The 25042-nt window shown below is 40.2% G+C and overlaps 2 protein-coding genes across 4 annotated transcripts in view; one reads left to right on the forward strand and one right to left on the reverse strand.

The window, feature by feature from the left end:
* LOC126335765 (kelch-like protein 10) overlaps nt 1-10133 on the reverse strand; it is a 139000-nt gene extending 128867 nt beyond the window's left edge. The window contains exon 1 of the mRNA XM_049999224.1: nt 10107-10133. Within this exon, the coding sequence (XP_049855181.1) occupies nt 10107-10133 (27 nt within the window). The remainder of the gene's footprint in view (nt 1-10106) is intronic.
* Nucleotides 10134-19586: 9453 nt separating this feature from the next.
* The window catches only part of LOC126336936 (bifunctional peptidase and arginyl-hydroxylase JMJD5-like), a 102966-nt gene continuing 97510 nt past the window's right edge, over nt 19587-25042 (forward strand). Inside the window, exon 1 of one of the 3 annotated variants that reach the window (XM_050001111.1) lies at nt 19587-20067. The gene's annotated coding sequence lies outside the window, so the exon portion shown is untranslated. The remainder of the gene's footprint in view (nt 20068-25042) is intronic. The other 2 variants (XM_050001112.1, XM_050001113.1) reach the window with 2 other exon arrangements.

Genomic DNA, 25042 nt, shown 5'->3' on the forward strand with positions numbered 1-25042 from the left:
AGAATCCTAAGGAAATGCAATCCGACAACAAAGGAAGTAGGTTACAGTACGCTTGTTCGCCCAATGCTTGAATACTGCTCAGCAGTGTGGGATCCGCACCAGGTAGGGTTGATAGAAGAGATAGAGAAGATCCAACGGAGAGCAGCGCGCTTCGTTACAGGATCATTTAGTAATTGCGAAAGCGTTACGGAGATGATAGATAAACTCCAGTGGAAGACTCTGCAGGAGAGACGCTCAGTAGCTCGGTACGGGCTTTTGTTAAAGTTTCGAGAACATACCTTCACCGAAGAGTCAAGCAGTATATTGCTCCCTCCTACGTATATCTCGCGAAGAGACCATGAGGATAAAATCAGAGAGATTAGAGCCCACACAGAAGCATACCGACAATCCTTCTTTCCACGTACAATACAAGACTGGAATAGAAGGGAGAACCGATAGAGGTACTCAGGGTACCCTCCGCCACACACCGTCAGGTGGCTTGCGGAGTACGGATGTAGATGTAGATGTAGATGTAGACTATTAAAGTGTAAACAGATGGCGCTCTAGTAGTTATACCACTACTCTCTCTCTTGGCGGACCATGTGGAAGCCATTATCAGTACATCTACTATCCCCCTGGTGGCACATGCCCTCATCAGTTGCAAATCCATGTCGTCTCTCCAGGTGTACTACTTTTTTCTGGCAGTGTAGAGCCTTTTGGATGCTAACACCAGTTTCCATTTTCAAGACAGGTAAAATTAAAATGACGTTGGAAATACTCAGTTCATTGTCAAATATCACGTGTTCCATGGTAGAAGACGTCCTTCCATTTAAAGGTACAAATTGGTGTGTGATGGACAAAGTAAGGCATAATCTTTTTATATATAAAATCCTTTAAAATTATTAGAAAAGTTTAATTCTCTAGATCACAATTAGATAACAGTAATTAAAAAACTAATTTTGGTTGAAAAAATCAACCATCTTTAGATCTGAAAAGAAGAAGCAAACAGAAAATTGCACTAAGCGGGAAGATTTTGTACGTTCATAATATTTTTGTCTACTCTGGTTGAACATCAAAGGACGAGATGCTGAGAAGTCGCCCAACCAACTTGGGAAGATTCATTGATTTAGTTACAAAATTTGCTGCGCTGAATGGGACTGAATCACCCCACCACCGTACTTGGTGCCAAGAAGCAGACCAATCGATGGGACGCTACTCCATCCTGGTACCAATCCCTTACTTGTAAGGTACAATTTGTACGCCAAGAGTAACACGTTTCTGCAGCGTACGCCGTTTTTCATTAAATAAGCGATATTCTCCTCAGCCCATTGGTAACACTATCGAGTCGTCCCACTCCATACAAAGATTTTTGAAAGTAGAGATTGGTACAGGGAGATACACGTTTCGTGGTCATTTGATCGGCACACGTCGTGAGAGTCACTCGTCTCACGACCGCTGTTTGATGCTGATGGGAGCATGGTTTGCTCATTTCTGGGAATGTAAGTGCCACAGCTTCAGTAGCGTGAACCATGTTCCAAGCACATAGTTACTTACTCTGACACGCAGTTTGTGTTGCTTAAATTGTCTATAATTTGTAGCACCTTGTTGTATTGTTAACTTTGATTTCACGATCTCCGCAGATAAGCTTATCTTGTTGCACTTTCTCCAAACAGTCTTCCACACGTTTTGGTACTTCCCCACAGCGTTGGCGTAATTTTGTAATTTGATTTGAGTTTTAGAGAACTTTGATCTCTTTTAATTTTTATTATGATTTTTGTCAGACTGGCGTAATTTTGTAATTTGATTTGAGTTTTAGAGAACTTTGATCTCTTTTAATTTTTATTATGATTTTTGTCAGACTGTAGAACAAATAAATATCTGTTAAACTCAGTCTTCAGTTAGATTCCAAGACCCTTTACATTGTCCATACAACTTCTACATGGTTTGGCGACCCACTGATAACAAATATAACATGGTAGACACCGAAGCTTGTTATTCTCACAGTGGCCAAACACAACAATCAGCTATATTAAGAACTGAGAGAAAAGAACGAATATTGCACTCATCCATCTTGTGTTATCGACGATTTGTTTCATAACGAGCATTGCACTCAGGCTCGTGGGCTCTGTTCCAGACTGAGACTCAGCTTATCCAAGATTTTACTTTTGTTTTCTTTTGATCTCCTGCCGTTAGGACGGCACAGTGAGAATCATCTCGTCGGGGGCAAAAAGTTGTAACGAGCGTTTCGTCCCATTTTGTAACTGGCACATTAATCCTCAGCTACACCACAGTACACGCAAACTATATGTTGCTTATCATTTACTTTTTGTGTATGCACCTGTGTTTTGGGGGATTTTGTCGAAAAAAGCTTATATTGAGTTTGAAGATCCTTTTTTTATTACATGTTCAGCTTTTTGTGCTCAGGATCATTCTCTATTGTCAAATTTGTGACAGCAGTAACTCATTGTCTAATAGAGTCTGATATAAGTTCTTTTGTACATGGGTAGAACTAGACGAACAGAATCTAGAGAGGCGAGGCGAATCCTTGGCCAAGATTCAATGGAGTCTGGGAATTCGGATCATAATTTTCTGTGAGGGAGGAGTCAACAGCAGTTATATTACAAGAAACCTAGGTAACTACATCAACAACTGGGCAGTGTGAACTAGAGAAGCCTGCGAAACAGAGTCGACCACTGCACAAAGCAGCTCGAACCTCGGAAACATGGGAGATAGTCATTCTGTGTAAAACAAATGCTAGAAGAAGCTGAAGCATGCAGGAAAGAAGTGCGTGAGAGATATACGAAAGTAGAAGCTGATAGAAAAGAAGCATGAGAGAGAGAGAGAGATAGGAAGTGGGAGGCAGATGGGGAAAAGACCGAAAGAGATAGGAAATAATTTTGGGAAAAGATGACACACTTAGATAGAAGACTCGATTCGTGATTGGGCTGGTCCAGGATGAGACAAATTTGAACAAAGTTGAGCAAACGAATATCTCACTTCCTCAGAGGAGGCAGACTGCAGAGGAAACTAATTCCTCAGTATCTCGAAGGGTGCAGGTTCTTGAGAAGCAAACTGAATCTGTAGCCACAGAACCAGTTCAACTTGCAGAATTTGAGGAATTTGCTTCACAGAAACGCATTGAGGTGTTGTTAAGGAGGAGTTAAAGCGATCGTCAGTCAAGGAGCCACTAATGCCCCTAATAGAGAGTGACCAATAATGAGCATGACGGTTGTGAAACTTTTTAGCCTAGTGACTCACATGGGACAACGCAAGTCTGAGAGCATTACGTGCGGGCCGGCCACTGTGGCCGTGCGGTTTTAGGCGCTGCAGTCCGGAATCACGGGACTCCTACGGTCTTAGGTTCGAATCCTGCCTCGGGCATGGATGTATGTGATGTCCTTAGGTTAGTTAGGTATAAGTAGTTCTAAGTTCTAGGGGACTGATGACCTCTGAGGTTAGGTCCCATAGTGCTCAGAGCCATTTGAACCTGCTTGGTGAAAACAGAGACCTAGACACTATGAGAAAAGACCCCGTCTGGGAAACTGGATGGTAGGACAGCCGAGGGAGTAGAAAAATGCAGTAGTGGAAGCAGCATAAATTCTAAATCTCGCTCTAGACCGAACTCAACAAGTATGGCTGCAGAAAATGAGGGTAGATGGGTACATCTTTTCTGTTAATGTCGTACAGCTCGTATTAATTATGTAGTTTGCTTTATTTAATTATGTGCTTCCTACCCAAAAGTTCTTGTTTGTATTTCGTATTAAGATTTTACGTAATTTGTTTCTGGACAGTTGTAGTTGCTACATTTTGTGATATGTGTTTGTAGCTTTTGGGGGGAAATCACGTGTAGAATAATGCAGAAGGCTTCGGAACCAGATGAACTTCACAAAAAAATATTTGTTTGTGTTAAAAGTGAGCATCAATAGGTCACATTTGCCGGTCTCAAAATCACATGGCTCACTGATCCTATGTTGCATGAGAATAATGCATGTTTTGCAAATGTTTCATGTAATGAAGTGCAGCTACAGTCAGCCCGAATTGTCAACGTATCCTGACCATGTGTACGATTTTATTCTGTATCGGTTGCTTAGCGGCTGGTAGGTAACAAACTGTGATGTGTCGTTCTTCTAAAATTGTGCCTATGAAACGCAACAGTCAAGTGGTGGAGTAACATGCCTCGCGTATCGTATCATTTTTCTACTGACTGATAAATGTCTGGTGCTGATGTTATTGGTAGTGTCAGTAATTTCACAGATAGAGCCATTAATGCCTGTCTTAATTTCTCTCTGTATGTCTAGTTAATTGCACGTCCTGTTATGTTGTTGATATGTGAAACTGGGGTGGGAAAATATAGGAGGTGTTCCCAAATGTAAGGACTGGAGTTCCCACATGGTTGGTACAGCTTTCAACAGGCTTAGAGAAAAAAAATATTAAGACCAATACCAAACGAACACTGTTTAAACAGTTGCCATGAATTTAATTAATTACAGTCAAAGAAGTATCAGGGTACAAACTTCCAACAAACAACCAACACTGACTAAACAGTCAAAAATGGTTCAAATGGCTCTGAACACTATGGGACTTAACATCTGAGGTCATCAGTCCCCTAGAACATAGAACTACTTAAACCTAACTAACCTAAGGACACCACATACATCCATGCCCGAGGCAGGAACCGAAACTGCGACCGTAGCGGTCTCGCGGTTCCAGACTGAAGCGCCTAGAATTGCTCGGCCACACTGGCCGGCGACTAAACAGTCAGTTGGATGGATAAGTTCACGGTGAAGTTAGCTGAATGTCTCAGACACAGCATCTATTAACTACCAAAAGACCTGTGATTACATTGAAATGAGAAGTACAAATTTTTAAAAGCAGCAAACAATGATAGTTAAAGGGAGACAAGCAAGACAGCAGCTTTCAATAAACTGCTTTAGCAATATCTTCTTAAGCAACCAGGCACTGTTTTTTTCTTTTTCTTTAGGAATCAGTGACCACTTAATTCACTGAACAAGACTAGCAAAAATCCAGCTGCCATTAATTATAAAACACCTTTTCGTCCGTTAAAACCAAGTACAGGTTTTCATAAGCAGCAAACAACTATTTTTAAAAGGAAGAGCGGGGAGGGAACGCGGAGAGCAGACAAGACGGCAGCCTTCAGTGAACAGTTTTAACAAATGATCTTATTGAGCAGCAAGGTCTAGGATTTCTAGACAAGATCAGTGACCACTAAATGGACAGTAACTGACATTTAACTTCACTACATTAATTCAGGATAATATACACAGCTGCCATTAATTATAAAACACCTTTCATACATTGAAACGAAGTACAGGTTTTCTCGTAAGTAACAAACAAATATCCTTCAAAGAGGGTGGGGGATGGGGGCAGTCAAGATAGCAGCCTTCAGTGACAGTTATAGCAAGTAACCATACTGCTGTGGTATTGGTCATGTGTGAAGGTAGCACAAAACTCACTAGAAGGTGAAGAAGGAGGAGGAGAGGTGAGAGGCAAAGGCAGTTCACTTATGTTGGGCAGGACAGAGCCATTCTTCCACTCCTTAAGATATTAGGAGACTGGGCTGCCTCTACTAGTGTAAAACTGTCAAAAGAACAACTTCAAATAGCATCTGCTCCAAACTGCGACAGCATGCCCACTAACAGAAACCAAGTGGTGGGACAGACAGCGATCACTTGTGAACCAGACGCTCCACCATCATCAGATTTGACTATTGGGTCCCACACCATCAAAAGCCTGAAGCCGCTCGCTCTTAGAAAACAAATCCCAATTCCTCACCAACCTCACTGATCATGAAGCCTTCCCTCAATCACACTTTTATAGTTACAGAGGGCGCCACGCGCGGGGTCCAAAGGTAAAACGCAAAGACGATCGTAGAGTAAGGAAAGGGATTGAGTATCGAGTCCACACGGCTCAACTTCCACCACTAAAACTGAAAGACACCCCACCGGGGTCCGGCGCCTGACGAAGGCTGACTATCCTCCTTAATATGACTAACATGGTTTCTAAAAGATCTTCCCAGCCAGTTCATTATGGACCAAGAGATTAATAGGACTCAGAAACCTTAAGATTATACAGGTTCCTATGAATCGAGGAGTCAGTTTACTAGAAGGGTTTGCTGTGGCCTTCGCTTTGACGTTGAACCTAAGGATGAAGACTCAGTCTCCTACCTTCCCCTTACAGTCAGTCCTCCCATCATTATAACTCCTTGCTTCATGCCTGTGCACGAGCTCAATGCTGTGTCTGGCCTTTTCCCAGTTCTCTTGGATAGTTTGAGGTGTGACTCGCTGAGGGAATAATACATGAACGGTCCAAAGATTATTCAAAGGAGTGTCAACTGGATAGACCAAGATTAACGAGTCTGGAGCGGCCTTAATGACTTCTTGTTGAGCAGTGTTAAAGGCCAGATTTAACGACAGGATAGAAAGATCGCAACTGTTTGGGACTTGGCATGAAATGTTATTTAGGCGGTCTTCAGATTCCTATTTACAGGTTCAGCGAAAGGTGTTTGTGGGTAGTAAGGAGTGGTGGTAATATGTCTAAAACCATGGTCGAAACGAGATCTCAGGAATTACTTAGCTGTAAATGCCAGAACATTATCACTCACAAGGATACTCGGTGGCCCAAAGACCAGAAAGATTTTGGTAAGATGTTGTACAGACTGGGCACTAGTGACCCCATGGCTGGGAATTAACCAGCAAAAATCTGTCCACCGCCACCAAGATATAACGGTCTCCCTCCCCTCTTCCTTCTGGTTACATGGGATGGGTCCTACATAGTCCACAAAGAGGCGATCTTGAGCCTAATCTCATGAGTAGACTCGAGGAAATCTTTGTGTGATTTAGAATTATGTTTCGCTTGTTTGCACAGCTGACACACCCCCAATAACCGACATTTACCTTTACAATAGCCGCCAAACCGCATGCTATCTAGTTTTTGCCACACTCTTACAAAAACCTCGATGGCGTCCCACGACAGTGGGCACTGTGGAAATACCTAAAATCAATGAGCACCATCACAAAAGACAAACAAACCTTGAAAGTACGATCGCCCTTGCTCTTCTGACACATAACACCTTTATTAAAGACATAGCCTTGTATGTTCTCCCCTTTTAAAAACATTTTGTTCATTTGATGAATACGAGAATCCTCGTCCTGCCTCTTGAGACCAAAAAAGAGTTTGGGAATCTCAGTGAAGACAGCGCAGCTCAAGACAATTTCTTCATTGGCCTTAGCACAAGGAGGGGAGTTGCAGTCTTCATACATGTGACTGGAAGCGTCAGCCACGCCATTGTCTGGTCCCCTGATATGAGGAACCTTGAAGTGGAAGGTGGAGATGCTTACTGCCCAACGAGTAATCCTACGGGTTTTTCTGGGCTGGGTCAAAACCCTGTTCAATGCCTGGTTATCAATCTCAAGGACGAATTCCCTATGTTATGGATAGAACTTGAACTTCTCCAAGGCGAAGAACACAGCCAAAGATTCCCACTCATATACCAAGTATTTAAATTTAGCATGAGATAAGCAATGCGATGCATATGTGACAGGATGGCACTCCCACTGATGTTCTTGGAGGAGCAAAACGGCTATCCCAGAATTAGATCCGTCAGTCTGGGCAATGGAGGTCTTGCCAAAATCCAGGATGGCTAATGGTAGTCTTGACTGCATCAAAGGAGACTTGATGATTCTCGCGCCAAAGGAAAGGCTCCCCATTCTTGTGCAAGTTATTGAAAGATGTGGCCAACTGGTGAAATTAGGAACAAATTTTCGAAAGAAATTATCCACTCCAATAAATATGGTCGCTCCCTTCTTGCTCTTTGGAGGGGGGAAGCTACGCAAGGAACATGTCTGCTCCTGATCGATACTGACCCTTTGAGGCAAGACGACGTGACCCAAAAAGATATCCACAGATGAGCCAAAGGGATCTTAGAAGGCTTTACCATAAGGTCAGCCCCCCTAAAACATAGAAAAACTTCTTGGAAGCGATCCAGGTGCTCCGTGAATAACCACATCATCAAGATAATTGAACACAGATTTGAACTTGAGATCTCCCAAAAGATGGCCTAAGAGACAAGACAAGACGGTCGCGCTCGTAGACAGTTCGATAGGAACCTGACTAAATTCATAAAGGTTCCAGTCCGTGCAAACGGCAGATAACGGTTTGGAGTCTTCAGTCAATTGTATCGGATGTAAACTTGTTTGACGTGCAGTACTGAGAGCCAATGAGTGCTCACAAATCAGGTGAAATAGTTGTGAAGGTCAGGAAATGGAACTGATTCCAAGACTTCCTTCTGGTTTAGTGTCCTATACTCAGCAACTGCTCTATCATCGCCTCTCTGTCCTTTAGGAACAAGAAAAATGTATGAAGCGTAGGGGAAAGTTGAAAATCTAATAACTCCATCCTGGAGCATGTTATTAATCAGGCCCCACAAAATTTTCACTTGAGGTGAGGATAATCTATAAGGCGCTGGATGAATGGGGATATCATCAACCAAGCGGATCTTCTGTTGTATCTAACTGGTGAGGCATAATTCATTGATGAAAACGTTGGAATTAGCATAACATGCTCAACAGTTATTTAACCTTACCAGGCTCCAAATGATCAGTGTCAAACTCAGAAGATCTTGAGAAAGCCAACATGAAAACAAAGCTGTTCCCTCAAATGTGCGAGATTCAAAGTAAGTGGCGTGAGCCTGATGGTCAAGAATCAAACAGGTACACTCGATAAAATCATAGCCAAGCATCAAAGTAAGTTACAAATTCTTGGCTACACAGAGTTGATCGCCAAAGTAAAATTCAATATGCCTAACTTGCCACGATACTCTCCTACCAGAGGTAACTCTTGTCCATCAAGCATATGACATCTCTGAGATGTGGGGCACAAGGGAGGCAGTCCACATAAATTCCTAAACTCGACATACCAACTGTAATCAGGTAGGGAAAGAGAACTCCCGGAATCCAAAAGGCAGATACACAAGAAAGCCTCAAATTTCACAACGCTCAGTGCGGAAACAGAACCTAACAGGAAGGGCGGGGTGGGGTGGGGTGGGGTGCGGGGGTCCCTCTTTTCCCCACTGGTCTGGTGCCTGGACTGGAGACATTAGATGTTCAGATGCAGTCCCTGTTTCTGGGCATGACCACGCAAAATGTCTACTATCAGCACACCTGAAACAGACTTTAGGTATGCCTAATAGCAATTGTAACATCACTTTCTCCCACTTGCAAGCCCACTGCTAACACAGTGTTACAAATCTCATCCATGTGTTTAGGCATGGTCTCACGATAATATTGCACATGCCAAAAATGCTTGCTCTCCAGTTCATGTCTGATGTGGAGTGGTAACTTTAGTTGAATAATGCCATGCCTTAAATCGCGAAGGGGGCCCTTTGTTCCATATAAGTCAGAGAAGAACTCACTGAAAACCCCACAGGTCAATGGAAAAAGAGGCTGAGAATAGTACCATGTAAAATGCACAATGCGTCAGCATAAAATTCAAACTGAATGGTTAACCATAACACAAATCCAACCTGTTCAAGCTGCTCTATAGAAAGCTCATTAATCCCTTGTAGTAAACGAACTGAAGGTATTTAAATTGGTGATTTAGCGTACAACCGAAATTTAGATTTTTTTTTAATCGCGTGTATAATCTCATATTTTTCCTTACTGAGAGACAACTGCCACTTTTCGTGCCATTCAGATATCGTGGCTGAGTCATTTTTCACTTGGTTTTGCTCTTCTGGTGACTTTACTAGGAGGTAAATAACAGCATCATTTGCGAAAAAGCTTACAGGACTGCTCAGATTATCTCTTAAACTTTTTATGTAGATTAGGAACAACAGAACGGCAGATATCACTTTTGTTTTACTCGATGTATTTCTCGGCGGTTCTCCGTACTGTGATCTTTCTGAGAGGATATCTCAGGTCCAGTCGCCCAACTGGAGGGATACTCCATAGGCATGAAATTATTGTTCAGTCTGTTGAGTGACAGATATATTTCTGTACCTGAGTTCATGGGGAGTGATCTTCCTCTTGCTCGGTCCAGCTGGTGTAGATTACTCGTAGTACAGCCCCTAAAAAACTTTGTAGACTGGTTGTTGAAGTCTTATACCTTACCTCAATTTCTTTTGGTTCTCTGACCATGTTATGCGTTATAAGTTTCGTTGTGAGATGATATATCTTTCTATGAGGAAACCATTTGTTTCTGCCAGTTGTGTAAAGTTCTAAAGTGTGTAGCGAACTGTGTTGTGACGTGAGAAGTGACTTTTGTGTGTGGCAAGAGACGAATTTAGAGATTTCGTGTCCTGCATGGTCAGTGAACAAACTACAGAAGTGGTTATGAGATGGTTTTGTGTCACCATTAGCTGCGAATTGTGCACTGGGATATTTGCCGAGTTGTTTTGAGGATTTGTAAGACGGCACCTTTTACCCGTACTTACCCGTACAGCGTTGACTGATCCTGTCTCTTCTTATGTTAGGAACTGTATCTTCCTCTGTGTCATTTTCGTATGTTCACCAGCCTGTATTGCTGGAGTGTATTGTCTGATTTTGATCACGCTACACTCTCTGAACCTATTATAGATAGCACATATCTCACTTAGACAATTACACAAACAAAACTGGATAGAGGACCAGCAGTTTGTTTAACTTAAGATTTTTGGTGCTTGCGGTGTTTGACTGTGCCAGGATTTGCATTTAACTTTTGCTGTGGAAACCATGTTTTAATTTGCCTAGCTGTATGGGTTAATAAATTAAACTAAGACATCAAGCCAAAGTATTTTTATATTAAAATTTCCTGGATTGCACAATCACATTCATTCTAAGATGCAATAATTATGCTATGTCAAGACAAGATTATCATGTTTGTTGATTGATTTGAGGGAAAGGACCAAACAGAGAGGTCATCAGTTCAAGATTACCATGTGCTGGAGTATTGTTGATTATGGTTACAAACCTAGCTAATTTGTTCGTATGACTGTTTCAGGAGTGTGAATGCAGGGAGATGCAAGGAGAGTCATGAACAACAGGTGTAGAGGTCAGCTACTGGCCCACATGTTAAGCCCCAAAGGATCCTCTGCCACACACCTCTTGTCAATGCTGTGTCGGCCAACACAAAACAGGTGTCTACGTAAACTGGCCTTCTGGGATCTCTCAGCCCATATGTGGCTGCCGTTTAAATGAGAATAACCTTATATGACCTGAGCTGTGTCTCAGAAGAAGAAAATTTTTAAGAATGCTCTGTAAATAAAGCCCATTTGAAAACACTACATGTTCTGGAGAATGAGTTGATTTACAAACAAAATTAATTTATTTAAAAAAATAATTTTTGTAACGAATTATGTTTCGATTCAAACAAGTGGCAGGTGCCCCCATTTAGTGGTACAGCTCACGCCCACACCTAATATTCTCTGTCACATTTATTAAGTAACAATTACATCCAGCTCATTGAAGTGCCACCAGATTCTGCTTTTTTAGTTATCAGATTACTTCATTTATTTTGTGTCTTTTGCACAGAGTTCTGTAACTTGTAAATAGTAAAGATAAATAAGCAGGTTTTCTATTCTACTGGAGATGTAAGATGTTGTATTAAATATTGTTAGTTGTTGGTTTCTTATGAGCCATAATATCTACAACACATCCTTTTGACACAACATTTGCTAGATTTAGTCTCGCTTGTGACACATTCATACAAATGATTTATTTTATTATTGTAATTTTAGCAGCCTGATGCGAGTGGACGTTTTTGTATGACATTTAATCATACTTTTGTTGTAGTAACCATTTCATAAGTCGAAACTAATGGATGCAGCTCCAAGAAATATGCATTTTCTACACAGATTTTTCATTATGTAACATAAGAAAATTTTGTTTCCTTAAGTCACTTAAAGATGAAACCTGCAGTGTGTCCCCAGGGCAAAAGATAATGTTATGAATATCAGATTTATGTTAAATGGTAGGGTAGTTCATGACATTATCTTGCGATTTTGCTAACAAATTTTACTTGTGTACGAACTTGAGGTAACATATTTATTCTCAGATGATAATGTTATTATAAATTGGATAGCCAAAATCATGCCTTTTTGTTTTTAGAAACCATGATTGACGACTATTAAGGATCGTTTTCTGAGTCTGGTGGTTCATTAAGTTATGGGATGCTTTAACCAGGTGACAAATGAGGATTATTATCTGGGGACATTTTACTCCTTTTAAAAAAGGAATGAAGGGGTGACATGAAACAATACTGAAACATATTATTTGTAGTATTGATTCATCTTTGCCACCTTTTCGTGGTTCATTTTATCTAAGGTGTACTGGGCGCATTTGGTAGGAGGAAATCTTTGCATTTTTCTCACCGGGAAGGTGGTCCCTTGTGTGGCGTCTGGGTCCTCTTTGTCAGCAAGAAGCGGTCACAGAGTCTCATTAGGAATGGCGAAGGTCCCCTGGCAGCTGGTCAGTTTGTGTGGAAGTATGGCTGTCGCCTGTTTCGTGATTATGTTGATGGAGCCGACACCACTCCTACCCCTCCGTGGAAGCCATCATACCATCATTGCTATACATAGAGAATAACTGAACATGACATTTTTATACATTCCAAATAGACATCAATAGATGAGACACTGAGATGCCACTCGATCAACATGGAAAGTTCCATTGCTTTTGCTCCAAAATTTGGTGTATCCAGTCTAATTGAGTTACCTTACCACTCTGCTTGGTGTAAAGAAGCCAACCAATTGATGGGACATTGCTCCACTGTTAACATGGATTCTGCAAGCTGCAGCAGATGAGCGGACCTTGCTACACTTTCTCCATTCAGTCTCCCATATTCCCATTTGGTGCTGATGGGCACATTGCTTGCTGATTTTGGAGAGCATAAGTGTCCCAATTGCAGTATTGTGGTCCATATTCTGAGCAGATCATTACTCACTTTCTTTGGCATGCAGTTTTTTATGTTTGAATTGGGTTATAATTTGTAGTGTCTTGTCATACTGTTAACTTTAATTTTGCTAATTTCCCAAATGGGTAGATCTTGTTCAATTTTCTCGATACTGTCTCCCACACTTCTTGGTGCCTTTCCACAGTGTTGGTGTTGTTTTGTAATTTATATTGAAAATTCACAGAAAACAGCAAGTATAGCGCTCGCTTACCTTGTATGATCCAAGATTTGTTTTATAATATGCATTGTTTCTGTTTCTTGATGGAGATCTAACTTTCAATGTGTTTTTCAAACCTGAAAGCTGATTCCATTCTGTGACAACTAATTTCGTTATCAATCTTTTCTGTACCGGTCTCTTGAGTGATTTTGCACAAATATTTGAACTGAGAATATCTCTCAATTTTTTTCAGTTGAGTTTCTTGAATTTTGGCTATCACTTTGTTCTTAGGTATTTACTTTGTTATTTTTTAAAATTTTTTTCTAGTTCTACCCTTTCTATTGTTCATTTAGGAATTATGTTTATTTTTGTGCTGTGTGAATGTAGTGATACAAAATCTCCAGTTCATCCACAACACTTCAACAGCCTAATCTAATACTAGTTCGTACTAAGTTCTTTTGTTAGTCAATTTTAACTTCTGATTTTAGTTTGTGTCCTACTTTGATTACTTTATCTAAGACAGAGCTTGAAAGTAATGGAGAGAGTCCATGCCCTTGTCTAAATCCAGTTTTAATTTTGAATTGTTCCAAAATTATATAACTTTTAAAATTTGTGTAATAACTGCAGTAGTTTTGATCTCCAAGAGTTTGTTCCTGCAGAATCTATCACAGACTTATGGTCCGCTGAATTGTGAGGTTTTTTAAATTTTTTTCAGTTCTCTCACAATATTACGAAAATAACATAAATTAACTTCCTGTTTCTTCTGCAGCAGAATAGAGTTTTTTTTTTAATTTTTTTTATTTTGCTCTTTCCTGTCGCCGACTACCTGAAACAGCATTGCTTGATTACTTTCTACAGTCAGTTCAGATATTGATTATTTTCTGCAAGGACTGAAACAAAAATGTGTACATAATTGGATAAATCTGTTGAAATATTATGTATCGTTGCTCACACTAATCTATATAATAAAGAATACACAGATTGAAACATACAATGACTTTTACAGTCTAAAACGAATAAGGAGCAATGAGTGAATGCGACAGGTTACAGGAAAATGTCAGTCCCAGCGATATAGTCCCTTATGATGACAGAAATATTTAAAAACGGATTAATATGGGCATTACATTAAAGATACACCATGGAACGGCGAGAGCCTATGAAAACTCTGATTAAGACACACTCTACGATTTATTTGTTTGCCATTAATAAGCACTAATAGTGTGTTTTTACCAGAGCCACACTATCCAGAGGAAAACACCACGTCTATCGGCTCCTTGCACTAAGCACACTGTGTGTATTGAATTATTTTTCACACTTCGTTTTCCGTTAATTAGTAGCATGATGTCGCATTCCTTGAGATTATGGTTTGTGGGATGCTTGGATCTTGGTCACACACATCAAAGAAATCTCCAGCACTTTGCCCTTTGCTACTTTTGTTGAGTATAGTTAAAGTCACAAACGATGGCGGTCGAGTTTTGGGTTGTTCTACGTACCTACGTCATGTATAGTCCGACAGCCAAGTAGCTTTCAGTAGTGTTCTCGGCGCTCTGCTGTGAATATGGCAGTCACAAACGATGGCGGTCGAGTTTTGGGTTGTTCTACGTACCTACGTCATGTATAGTCCGACAGCCAAGTAGCTTTCAGTAGTGTTCTCGGCGCTCTGCTGTGAATATGGCAGCTAATGCATGCATTAAACATGATCGTTGCGATTTTGTGACATTTTCTGCCTTTTGCGAATTGTCACCGCTGATGGTGGTGTTAAGCAACAAATTCTGCACAAGCTAACGAGAGAGATAATTTCCAGGATACACGCTTTCTTCAAGCGCAAAGCAGTCTCCATCCATGTTTCACTTGTGGGAAGACCATTGCTCGTGAATCGGTCTATACTGGTTTGTGTTGCACTGACATTTATGCTTTGTTTCATTGCTCCGTGACACAAGTATTCACATTCACTGCTCTTATCGTTTGCGGCATAATGTGTCCGTTTTTAACTTGCACTTCTGGACATGCCTGTCCATGTAAATGAGCAAGTATACGTTGCCATTTGGATATTGGTCCATTCAATGAACTTTCTAGAGAGGCCTTGCATGTGATAACAGTATCAGGCTGTTCAAACGTCTCTTATAGTTACTACCTTTCTGGAATACGGCTTTGTACCATAATATTAAAGGCAGAGATTCGAAGTGCATGGTACTGTATTTACATCCTTTTACACTGTGTGAATTGGCGACGAGCATTTTCTGTCCCCTCACCAAGATATCACTAAAACGTTTCTTTGAAAACTTTCTCATGTGGGTGCAGAGGATTTCACTTTCCCTGCTGGATAATGATGTTACCCATGAATTAGACAAAGACATACTCGGTAGAGAAAGTAAAGACATTAGAGGTAATAAGTAGAGGACAATACTGACAGGTATAGTGTGCAAGACAGAGAAACTGTTTCTCTTGTTCCTTGGTGATACTGAGGTGAACAAACAAGTGTGTGAGAAATTGTACATGAAATGTGCCTTTCTTGGACGTGATGCTTATCGATTACTAATCTAAACTGCCAACATCACAATTTTTAATAAATGCTGTCTCTTCACTGCAACCACTCACTTCTTATTTTCTTGTATGAAATCTTCTCTCGGTGTTCTGACAAAGTCTAATCATAAAACGTCGATGTCATTCACTTCTTCTTTCGCCACTTTTTGCCATCATAGGCTTGGTGCCTTATATTGAGCACTTGTTCTCGTATGTTACTGTTTCACAATTTTTAGAGGAGGAGGAGGACCAAAGTATTTATAAAGCAGCTATTGTGTCTCAACATGTGCCCAAAGAGTGATTTTTTTCTATTGTTTTGAGAAGGTTTTTAGCTATATTCATTGGTTTTAATATAGCTTAACTGGTCTTCCCTTCTGTCGAACTGGTTTTGGTCATCCTTCTCTGCACCAAAATTTGTTTCGACTGTAAATGACGTGAATTATTTCTCACAGCTAGAAAATCTGATTCTTATCTATAAAAAATGATTTTATCCGACAGACACTTTTCCCCTCTGGAGTATGTGTTGTCAATATCAAACCAAGGCGCCAGAAGTGGTTCATTAGTTTTATTTTATTTATTTATTTGCTTTTAATTGTAATGTCTGTTTTTCCTTTATGTTCGCTGTCACAACCACTGTCTGACTAATAGATGGTCCTCTAAAACACGTGACTGTGTACTCATCATGTTCTGTGTATGTTTTTTTCTCTATAAGCAGCTGTCACTGATTCATCAATGAATTGTGGTTGTCTAGTAAGTGTGGTGGCACGTGATATCCCTTTTCCAACTCTCTTCTGAACTTTGCTTTATTGTGGTTTTGTCAATTTCTTTCAGATTTTCAGTTCAGACACAAGATTAACTCTTACCATTACAATACAAATGAAACACTTCTGCGTAAGCACATTTGATAATAAAGGTTATTACTTTCATTTTAATGTCATCTACTTCATATTCAACATTTTTATGCTTCTGTAATAGGTTTTGCAATAGGGTTAGGATATATTTTTTGGTGTATTCTTCAGTCAATACCTACTATCTACACTTGTATATTCTGCTTTAATACCTATAGTTATCCATGGAATTCAACTTTAGCGGTTTCTTGATACTGTTAAGTTTGTTCTGTATAAGTGGTATATATTTTCCAAGGGCTATTTGGATAGAATGTAGCTGTTAGGTCGCTAAATTCGACTTAATCACTGGAAAGTGCTCCCCTCTCTGGAGGTATTTCTAACTGAGGGACGATAGTCAGCAGTCCATCCCTCCAAGGGCACCTAGCGGTACACTCACTGTATACCCCAAAGGGTAAAACCAGGAAATTCTTGATGAAGCTTCAAGGACCATACTAGATAGTGGACGTGCCTTCACCAGTCAATGTCAGGTTACAATTACCGACGAAAACATCAGTTGCACATGTTAGTCGATTTAAACCTATTAAGAATATAATTTACATGTTGCCACAAATACCTGCACTTTTACCACAGAAAATGGAACTACCAAACAGAACAAAAGAAATACTGGGTGTACCTTATGAGCTTATATCAAGGGGTAAGTGATGAAACAACAGTGTATTGAAGAATGAGACTTTCACTCTGCAGCGGAGTGTGCACTGATATGAAACTTCCTGGAAGATCAAAACTGTGTGCCGGACCGAGACTCGAACTCAGGACCTTTTTCTTTCGTGGGAAAGTGCTCTACCAATTGAGCTACCCAACCACGATTCAACCCCGTCCTCACAGCAGCTAGGAAGAGCAAACATTTCATAAGAGATCCTAGGTAGGACACAATATCGTCTACCAGGAGTCTGACTAAGCAGTAAAGGCCATGCAAAAAAAATCGTCAGGCAAACATAGTGTAACTGAAGACCACTGACGTCTCAGGAAGAGGTGAATCAATTGAGTCATTACAAAAGATGCTGTAGGATAGAGCCTCTACTTGACGACATAAATATTTCATCCTCACTAGCTTCTAGCACTCGAGTAGCAGTATCATACAGATTCGATTCTGTGGTTATGGTGTGGTAACATCTTGTGTTTAAGGATGTTTTAGTGTTGGTCTTGCATTTGCTGCCTACAAGACGATAAGCGATTCGAAGCCAATGCTGATGGGTTACAGAATCCTGTACTGAAGTCAGTAAAGCAGCCAATGCTGTTAGTTAGTCCGAGAGTCTACCAACATGACTCCTGTCAACGGCAAGAGCATCTCTAAACTCCAGCATCACACAGATCTCAAGGCCCACTATACTGGCAGGCCAACTAAATGGCATCTGACATCATGGTCCACCTGAGAGGAAATGCAGACAGTGATCTGGGAAGTACTGAGATTTCCCCAAACGACACATCATGGTCACCACCATTCCAAAACCAAGCTACCGATTGGTTGTGCCTACCTCTCCAGTGGGTGGAGAAACTGCCGCATCAGGGAGTCACCAACTTGCATCTGAAGCTGATACAGTGTCCTCAGCAGCCATAAGTCCGTTATTGGAATCAGCGTATTCTTCTCTAGATTATGTAGCTTATAGTCAGCGTAAATGAAGCAGCAATGCTTTGTAGCTTCAGTAATGAATGATATAATTTTGAATACTGTTTTATTGGTTGTAACAATGCCACACAGATCCTCAGTCTGCGCCCTAAGAAATTAGTAGTCGTCTCCAACCCAGCAGATGGTGACTCACACAGATGGAAGGGTCATAATATTAAATTCGTTGAAAATTTCCCTACAGGTCTCCCTAGGCACAGCCTCATTTGCCACGTCTTATTGCTCGTTTTTGAATAGTAAATGAGAGTTTGGCCAGACTTTAATTTCCCCAAAATAAGACACCATAATACAACTGGCTATGCATAAATCCATAACAGGTACAAACTAACGTTTGTTCACTGCGCCAGTTTTTAAGTATTCAAAATACATCTATACTTATCCCATTTTAGATGGTCAGCTAACCAAATACCTAAAAGTTTCGTACTTAGCGTTTGTAGTATCTTCAGTTCACCGAATTTCACGTAATTTGATATGTGGGTGATACTCATCCATGATTTTTTTCTCATTTACAAATAAAAAGTTATTCCTAAATCAGTTACTTGCTTCTTTTGTTGTTATTTCTGTTTTTTGTGCAAGTCAGTCTCATTCGCAGCATTAATAAAGATACTTTTAGTATCACGAAAAAGCGCAGCGTTAGCTTGTGTAAATAACTTGCCCCACCATTTGTAGCACAGTATGTTTACATTCGACACATCTTTCGAAAGACGAAAACCGAACTTCGGAAACTGTTTTGTGTTTACATGTTAAGGTCTGAAGCAGATTTGCTAGCTCATGTTAATTAGGGCATCTGAAAAACAGCTGTTACAGTTTCTGATTTATTTAACACAATCGCTATTTCTCTTCAATTAGCTGAAGAGTAAACAGCATAAGTCAAATATTTTATTTAATCCTTCACTCAACAAAAAGCCACACCATCCACATTAGCCGAACATATTCAAAAACAAGACGAAGCCTGGCAGCCCAAGCACGTTTCAACGTCGGTTGCGTTTACATGGGAGCGAAAATTGATTGCGGAATTGGGAAATAGGTAACTACAGGCGGATTTCCAGAATCGATTTTGAAGTTTTAATATGACCACCCAGAAGCGGTACAGGGACGTCGGTTTACGAAATGCGTGTTTGAGAGCTCCATGTAAACGGAGTAAATGTCAAGAACAACATGGGTCCAGGTACCAAACCTTGGGGTACTCCTGAGTTTCCTACGTGAAGTATGGTATTTCTACTTCTGTCAGACAGCAGTATGATTTTCGAGCTATAGTTTATCATCAGTAACATCAAATGCCTTAAATCTAAAAACACCCCACAGTTGGCTTCATTGTGATGTATGGAATTTCGAACAAGTTTAAGGAATTATATATAGCTGTTTCAATTGATCTAATTTTTTTTTTCTAAAGCCAATTTGTTAATTGACGAATATTTCACTTTTGTTCAAGAAAGCAGAGACTCTTTTGTACATTACTTTCTCTGTAATTTTTGAGGAACATAGTTACGGTACACTGATAAAGGCCATAACTTTTTTAATCACAAGAACCAAGGTTTTTATGTAACGTTTTTATATCTCACTTTATCTGCGTCATGGTGATTCTGTTACGTTATAATTGTACGGGTGCCATTTGTATGATATGATACTAGGAAAAAAGAAGTACGTTCGCCTTACGCATCTACATGTTATTGGTCCAGAGATTCTAACAATCTACCACGAGCAGAGATGTAATTTGCGGGCGCGATTTGAAACGCATGTGAGCAGTAATGAGAATTTTAGAAGAATTTGTGTATGTGATCAGTTATTTGTTGTCTTACCTGACTTGGAATGGAGACTATAATGAAGTTGATAGGTGGTCTCATTCCGGACGATCTTTTATCTTTTTTGCCAAAAGAAGCACACCCTGCCACTGTTTACCTGCTTCGTGTGGCACTTAATCATCAGAATAGGTAGGTTACTATTTTGTGGTAGTTGTGTCTTACCATTGCAGTCGCTTCTCTCGTTGTGCAATTCGCGTTGCGAAAGGAGGAAACGATTGTCAATGCATGTATTTAAATTTTGAGGGGTTATGGCACTTGCAAAATTTTATGCAAGGTGTTTTACTATCGGTTGTTGCATTATCTATCAACAGCACGTTTTCAGTCTAGGGTAAACAGCTCACAACAAAGGAGTTTGCCTGTTAATTTTAATAGTTGAGTGATGTTAAGAGAGAGTTGTACTGCAGTTGTCGGAAGCTGTTTTACATGCAACATGTTCCTGGCATATAAAAAGAGTTCAACAACAAAATGCAACTGTATACACAACTACGCATAAAGTTGTACTGCCTTATTATGTTCAGGAGGGCTGGAGAGGGCTTATTTGTTTTATAGGGTAATGCTGTAGCCACGTGATGGATCTCAGTTTTACCATCATCATATGGAATTTGCCGGTAAAAATGATCGGCGCAGATTTTTCAAGAAGTCTCACACGAATAATTTAACATTCAGTCTAAGGTGTCTGACCAGTGCTTTTCATACGTTACAGCAACATTTTGTGTAATCGTATTTCACAGCAACACACACGGTACAGTAAAAGAGGTTGTCAGGATATCCATTATATAAGAACGTGGTTACAGAAGTACAATTTAATGATCGTTGACATTAGGTAGTGGTAGTCTGTACCTTTGTGATGTGTTGTTTTAAATGAAGTGGGAAAATTGTGATCATCTGGTTATGACTTTCGTGCTAAATAGTTAATAAATGCAGGAAATAATCAGGGAAAGGGATGGGGGTGGACGATGTCATATAGTGTGGATAAAATCGTGGGTTACCTGGCTTTACTGGACTTTTGTGAGTCAAAAGCGTTAAGACTGTCCATATGTTGTTTACTTGACTTACATTGGTTTGTACTTTCTTGTAATATTATATAGTCTCGCTGTACCCAGAATGCAGTGTGATACTTCATGCTTGGAAGGAGAGACGGCTTCAAGCATACTTAAGGGATAGGCCTACTACCCTTTATCTCCACTGTCAGCATCCCCGTTGCAAAATCAAGAGTTATATTGTGTGTATAACATTGTGTATTTGTTTTATATGATACCAGTTTTGGGTCATTCCGTGTCAAGCCATCCAGGCGATGACACCCATTATCTAGTTGTGAACGGAGATTTTGTGTACTGCATTTGTATATAATATCATGAACTGTTGTCAATTTTTATTGCTTTATATACATTCTGTTAGTAGCAATTGCTGAAAGTTTGATACAAGGTGTTACTTCAAAGCAAACTTTTAAGATTTGAAAATTAGGTGCAGTTTTTAAACAAAAAATGGTATACTTACAGTTTTTTCCCTGAATATCCTTTGGCACGTGTAGTTTCTGAAAACATGTTAGAATTGTACAATTAATTTTTGTAATTTAATTTTGTTAAATTAGAAAAAAAATATTTTCGACAATTGCCCCCCTCTGGAAAACTCTGAAAAAATTAGTAAGTGATCTACAAGTAATAAACTTTCACCATACAAAAAAAAAAAAAATGGCACTAGTGGAAAAAATATATACTGGAGAGAGGTACAATTACTACCAAAGAGACATTAACTTAAATACACATAACAATGTCCAAATTGAATAAAATTTCAATCTATGAAACAAAATTATAAAATATCAGGTAACATGTACATTACATGTCATATGAACACTTTCTTACCTCTGCCATAACCAAATTAACTCTATGTAAAAATACATAGCATTTTGACGAAATAAATCTCGGGTGAACAGCCTGGTGTGAGTGTACAAAGGACACAATATTTCGGCAGTCGACCTTTTTGTCATCATCAGGTGTTTTGATGTAATGTCAAGGGATGGCAGGCATGAGGTATATATCAATTCCCCCCTCCCTCAGGCACTCCCTCCGGCGTCCACACCATGGGCGCTCTCTTGGCCGTCTGCCCCAGGGTTCGATGCCCGGCTTGTGGGCCTGCGCCTGGGTGTTACCTCAAAGGGAGGTTTGCCGGTGTTTTGGAGGTTCCTCCTCCTGACCTCGAAGTCAGTACATTCTGAGATATTTCTGCCTTCTCCTTAATCCAGGTAATGGCTGGTTCCCAAGCTTGGTTAAGGGAATATCTGCTGTCACAATTCAGATCAGATTTTCTTACTCTGATCTCCATAGCTTCTTTGATGAACAGTCCTGATATTTTGAAGTCTGTGTTAGGACCTTGGTCTTGTCGTAGTGCATGCCATGTAGTTCTGACAGGCAATGCTCGGCGATTGCAGACTTCTTAGGCTGTTGCAATCTTTTGTGCAATTGGTTTTCATGGCATCGGTCTTCAATGGGGCAAATTGTCTGATCTATGTATTCCTCTCCGCATTGGCACAGTATTTTGTAAACCCCTGATTTATGTAAACCAAGGTTGTCCTTAACACTGCCAAGAAGTGCTCAGGTTTTAGTTGGAGGGCAGAGGATGGTTTTTACTTGATATTTGCTTAAAATGTGCAACTTTTCCTTTTCACACTTCCCATTATTTCTACAAACTGATTCTTTTTGTGTGACATAATGGAATATTTATAATAATATTGTAAATTTTGCAAAGGTATCTATAAGGGGGCAGTGCCTTAAAAAATCATGACCTTCATTGATTTTGTTTAAAAGAAATTATTCACAATTTTTTTCTGAGACATATGTGGTGGATATTCACTACAAGAAAAATGTCTATAAAATCATAAACCTTTCCCTTTAACTAAAAACTGAAGCTTCCACTGCAAAAACTGTAGGAGCTATTGTATTTTGAAATTGTAAAGGAGCTCGTCTGTGAAAGCCTGAATTCCTGAATCTATACAACTTCTTTTTATCATAAGTGAAAAAGTAATTGACCTGCAACATTAACATTTTGGAAATGTGAGTATGTCTAGGTAAACTTCCACTACACAAAATTTCAAGAATTTGTGTGACGATGGTTGTCATTTCCTAAAATTTCTGGATGATTTGACATGGAATGACCCTTTTGTGTTTCTGATTTCAGTACTCTCTCCATATTCTTTGTGCAGGTTGTAAGAGTATTTCTGTTACAAAAATTCATCTTCCTGCAGGTATGATGGCTGTTGGAGAGTAATGGAGGGTCATTCAGGCAACTGAAATGTATTTTCTCACCAACCATTTCAGATTTGGGTGACACTTGGCTTACATTTTTCTCAGTGGAGGTACATTTTTTAAAACTGTGATAGCTCAAAATGACATTTGCATAATTTTTTTATGTATCATCTAGACTTTGTGAAATTTTGAGGTTGTGTACTTCGTAGTATAATGACTGCAGGGAAAAAAATCGTATAAGCAAAGCCCTCAAGACATGAGAAGAAATGCATGCGTTCATTTTTGTATTTTATTTTGCAAAAATTACATTAAATATCACATGAAAGGTGTAAGATTTCTAAAAAAATTATTTGAAAACTTATCCTCAAGTCATTGGCCATCATTTGGGAAATAAAGTTAATGAGTTTCTGTTCTTTTGTTATATTTTGTTTCTGTAACAAAATAATAGTTTTTATTTCTTTGGAATTTCAAGGGCCGCAAATAATATTCACTGTCGGGTCAAACTTATTGTGATACATATTAGTGGACATTAATATGGGGAGTGTGTATATGTGCCTTTACGATGCTTGAAGTTTGCTGGAGACACTTTCAATGAGATGTCAGAAATTTATGGAAGAATGACAGCCCATCTTTCTCAAGAGCAGAAATCAGAGAAGGGGCTCCGGGCAAAATGCATGTACCGTTTCCTTAAGTGCAATGAGATTACCACACTCTGACCATGAAAAAATGTCCCCATACTGTAATGTCACCTTTTCCATACCTCATTGTTGGCACTACACATGATTGTAGGTGATCATCTTCAGGCGGTTGCCAAACCTGAACCTGCCACAGCACATAGTGAGTCCACACTCCATATTATTAGTGCCCCCTGCAGGATCGGTGGTAAGAATAGGCCCCCGGTATTCCTGCCTGTCACAAGAGGCTACTAAAAGGAGTCTCAACCTTTTCGGCCTTATGTGATGGTCCCCCCTCGGGTTTAACCTCCATCTTTCTAAATTGTTCCAAAGAGTGAGCCAATTGGGGAAGGGCGCCTTACATGGTGCACTGTATCTGTTGTGAATTGAGACCTCTAGCCGGCTTTCTTGTCGTTGCAATGGTGTCCCGATCGTTTTCCATCTCTTCTGCCCTCCAACTAAAACCTGAGCACTTCTTGGCAGTGTTAAGGACAACCTTGGTTTACATAAATCAGGGGTTTACAAAATACTGTGCCAATGCGGAGAGGAATACATAGATCAGACAATTTGCACCATTGAAGACTGATGCCGTGAACACCAAATGCACAAAAGATTGCAACAGCTTAAGAAGTCTGCAATCACCGAGCATTGCCTGTCAGAACTACATGGCATGCACTGGGTGCAATTACCACGCTGCACTGTGCAGTGTTGTTTTTAGCTGCAACGACGACCTTATATATTTTTGTGCCTAAGAGCCAGCATGGTAGCCAGTCTGTTGTGGTGGGGTTGCCATGTACCCTGTTGGTTGTAGCCCCCTGACAACAGAGAGATCGCTCTACTGATGCCTGCGCCGTTTACTCCCCATGTATGCCAAGGAGTAGATGCCCATCTCCTTGGGGAATCAGGACTCCTGGCAATGGCCTTCGTGCCAGGTGGCTCTTGCTATGGCTGGGTGGCGCCCATGGGGAGGACCCTTGGTCGGAGTAGGTGGCATCGGAGCGGATGTCCCGCAGTGAAGCGTGGTGGCCAGCCACCAGCAGTATCTAAGCGTTCAAGGGCTCATTTTAAAGCTACCATTTATGACCCCAAATCGTTCCCATCCCTGGCCACACATGGGAGGAACGAAAGGCAATGAATGACAGTGACATGTATTCGCCCAGGTATCTCGTCTGTACCAGAGCTGATGGG

This window comes from Schistocerca gregaria, chromosome 2, assembly GCF_023897955.1.
Source record: "Schistocerca gregaria isolate iqSchGreg1 chromosome 2, iqSchGreg1.2, whole genome shotgun sequence".
Classification (NCBI taxonomy): domain Eukaryota; kingdom Metazoa; phylum Arthropoda; class Insecta; order Orthoptera; family Acrididae; genus Schistocerca; species Schistocerca gregaria.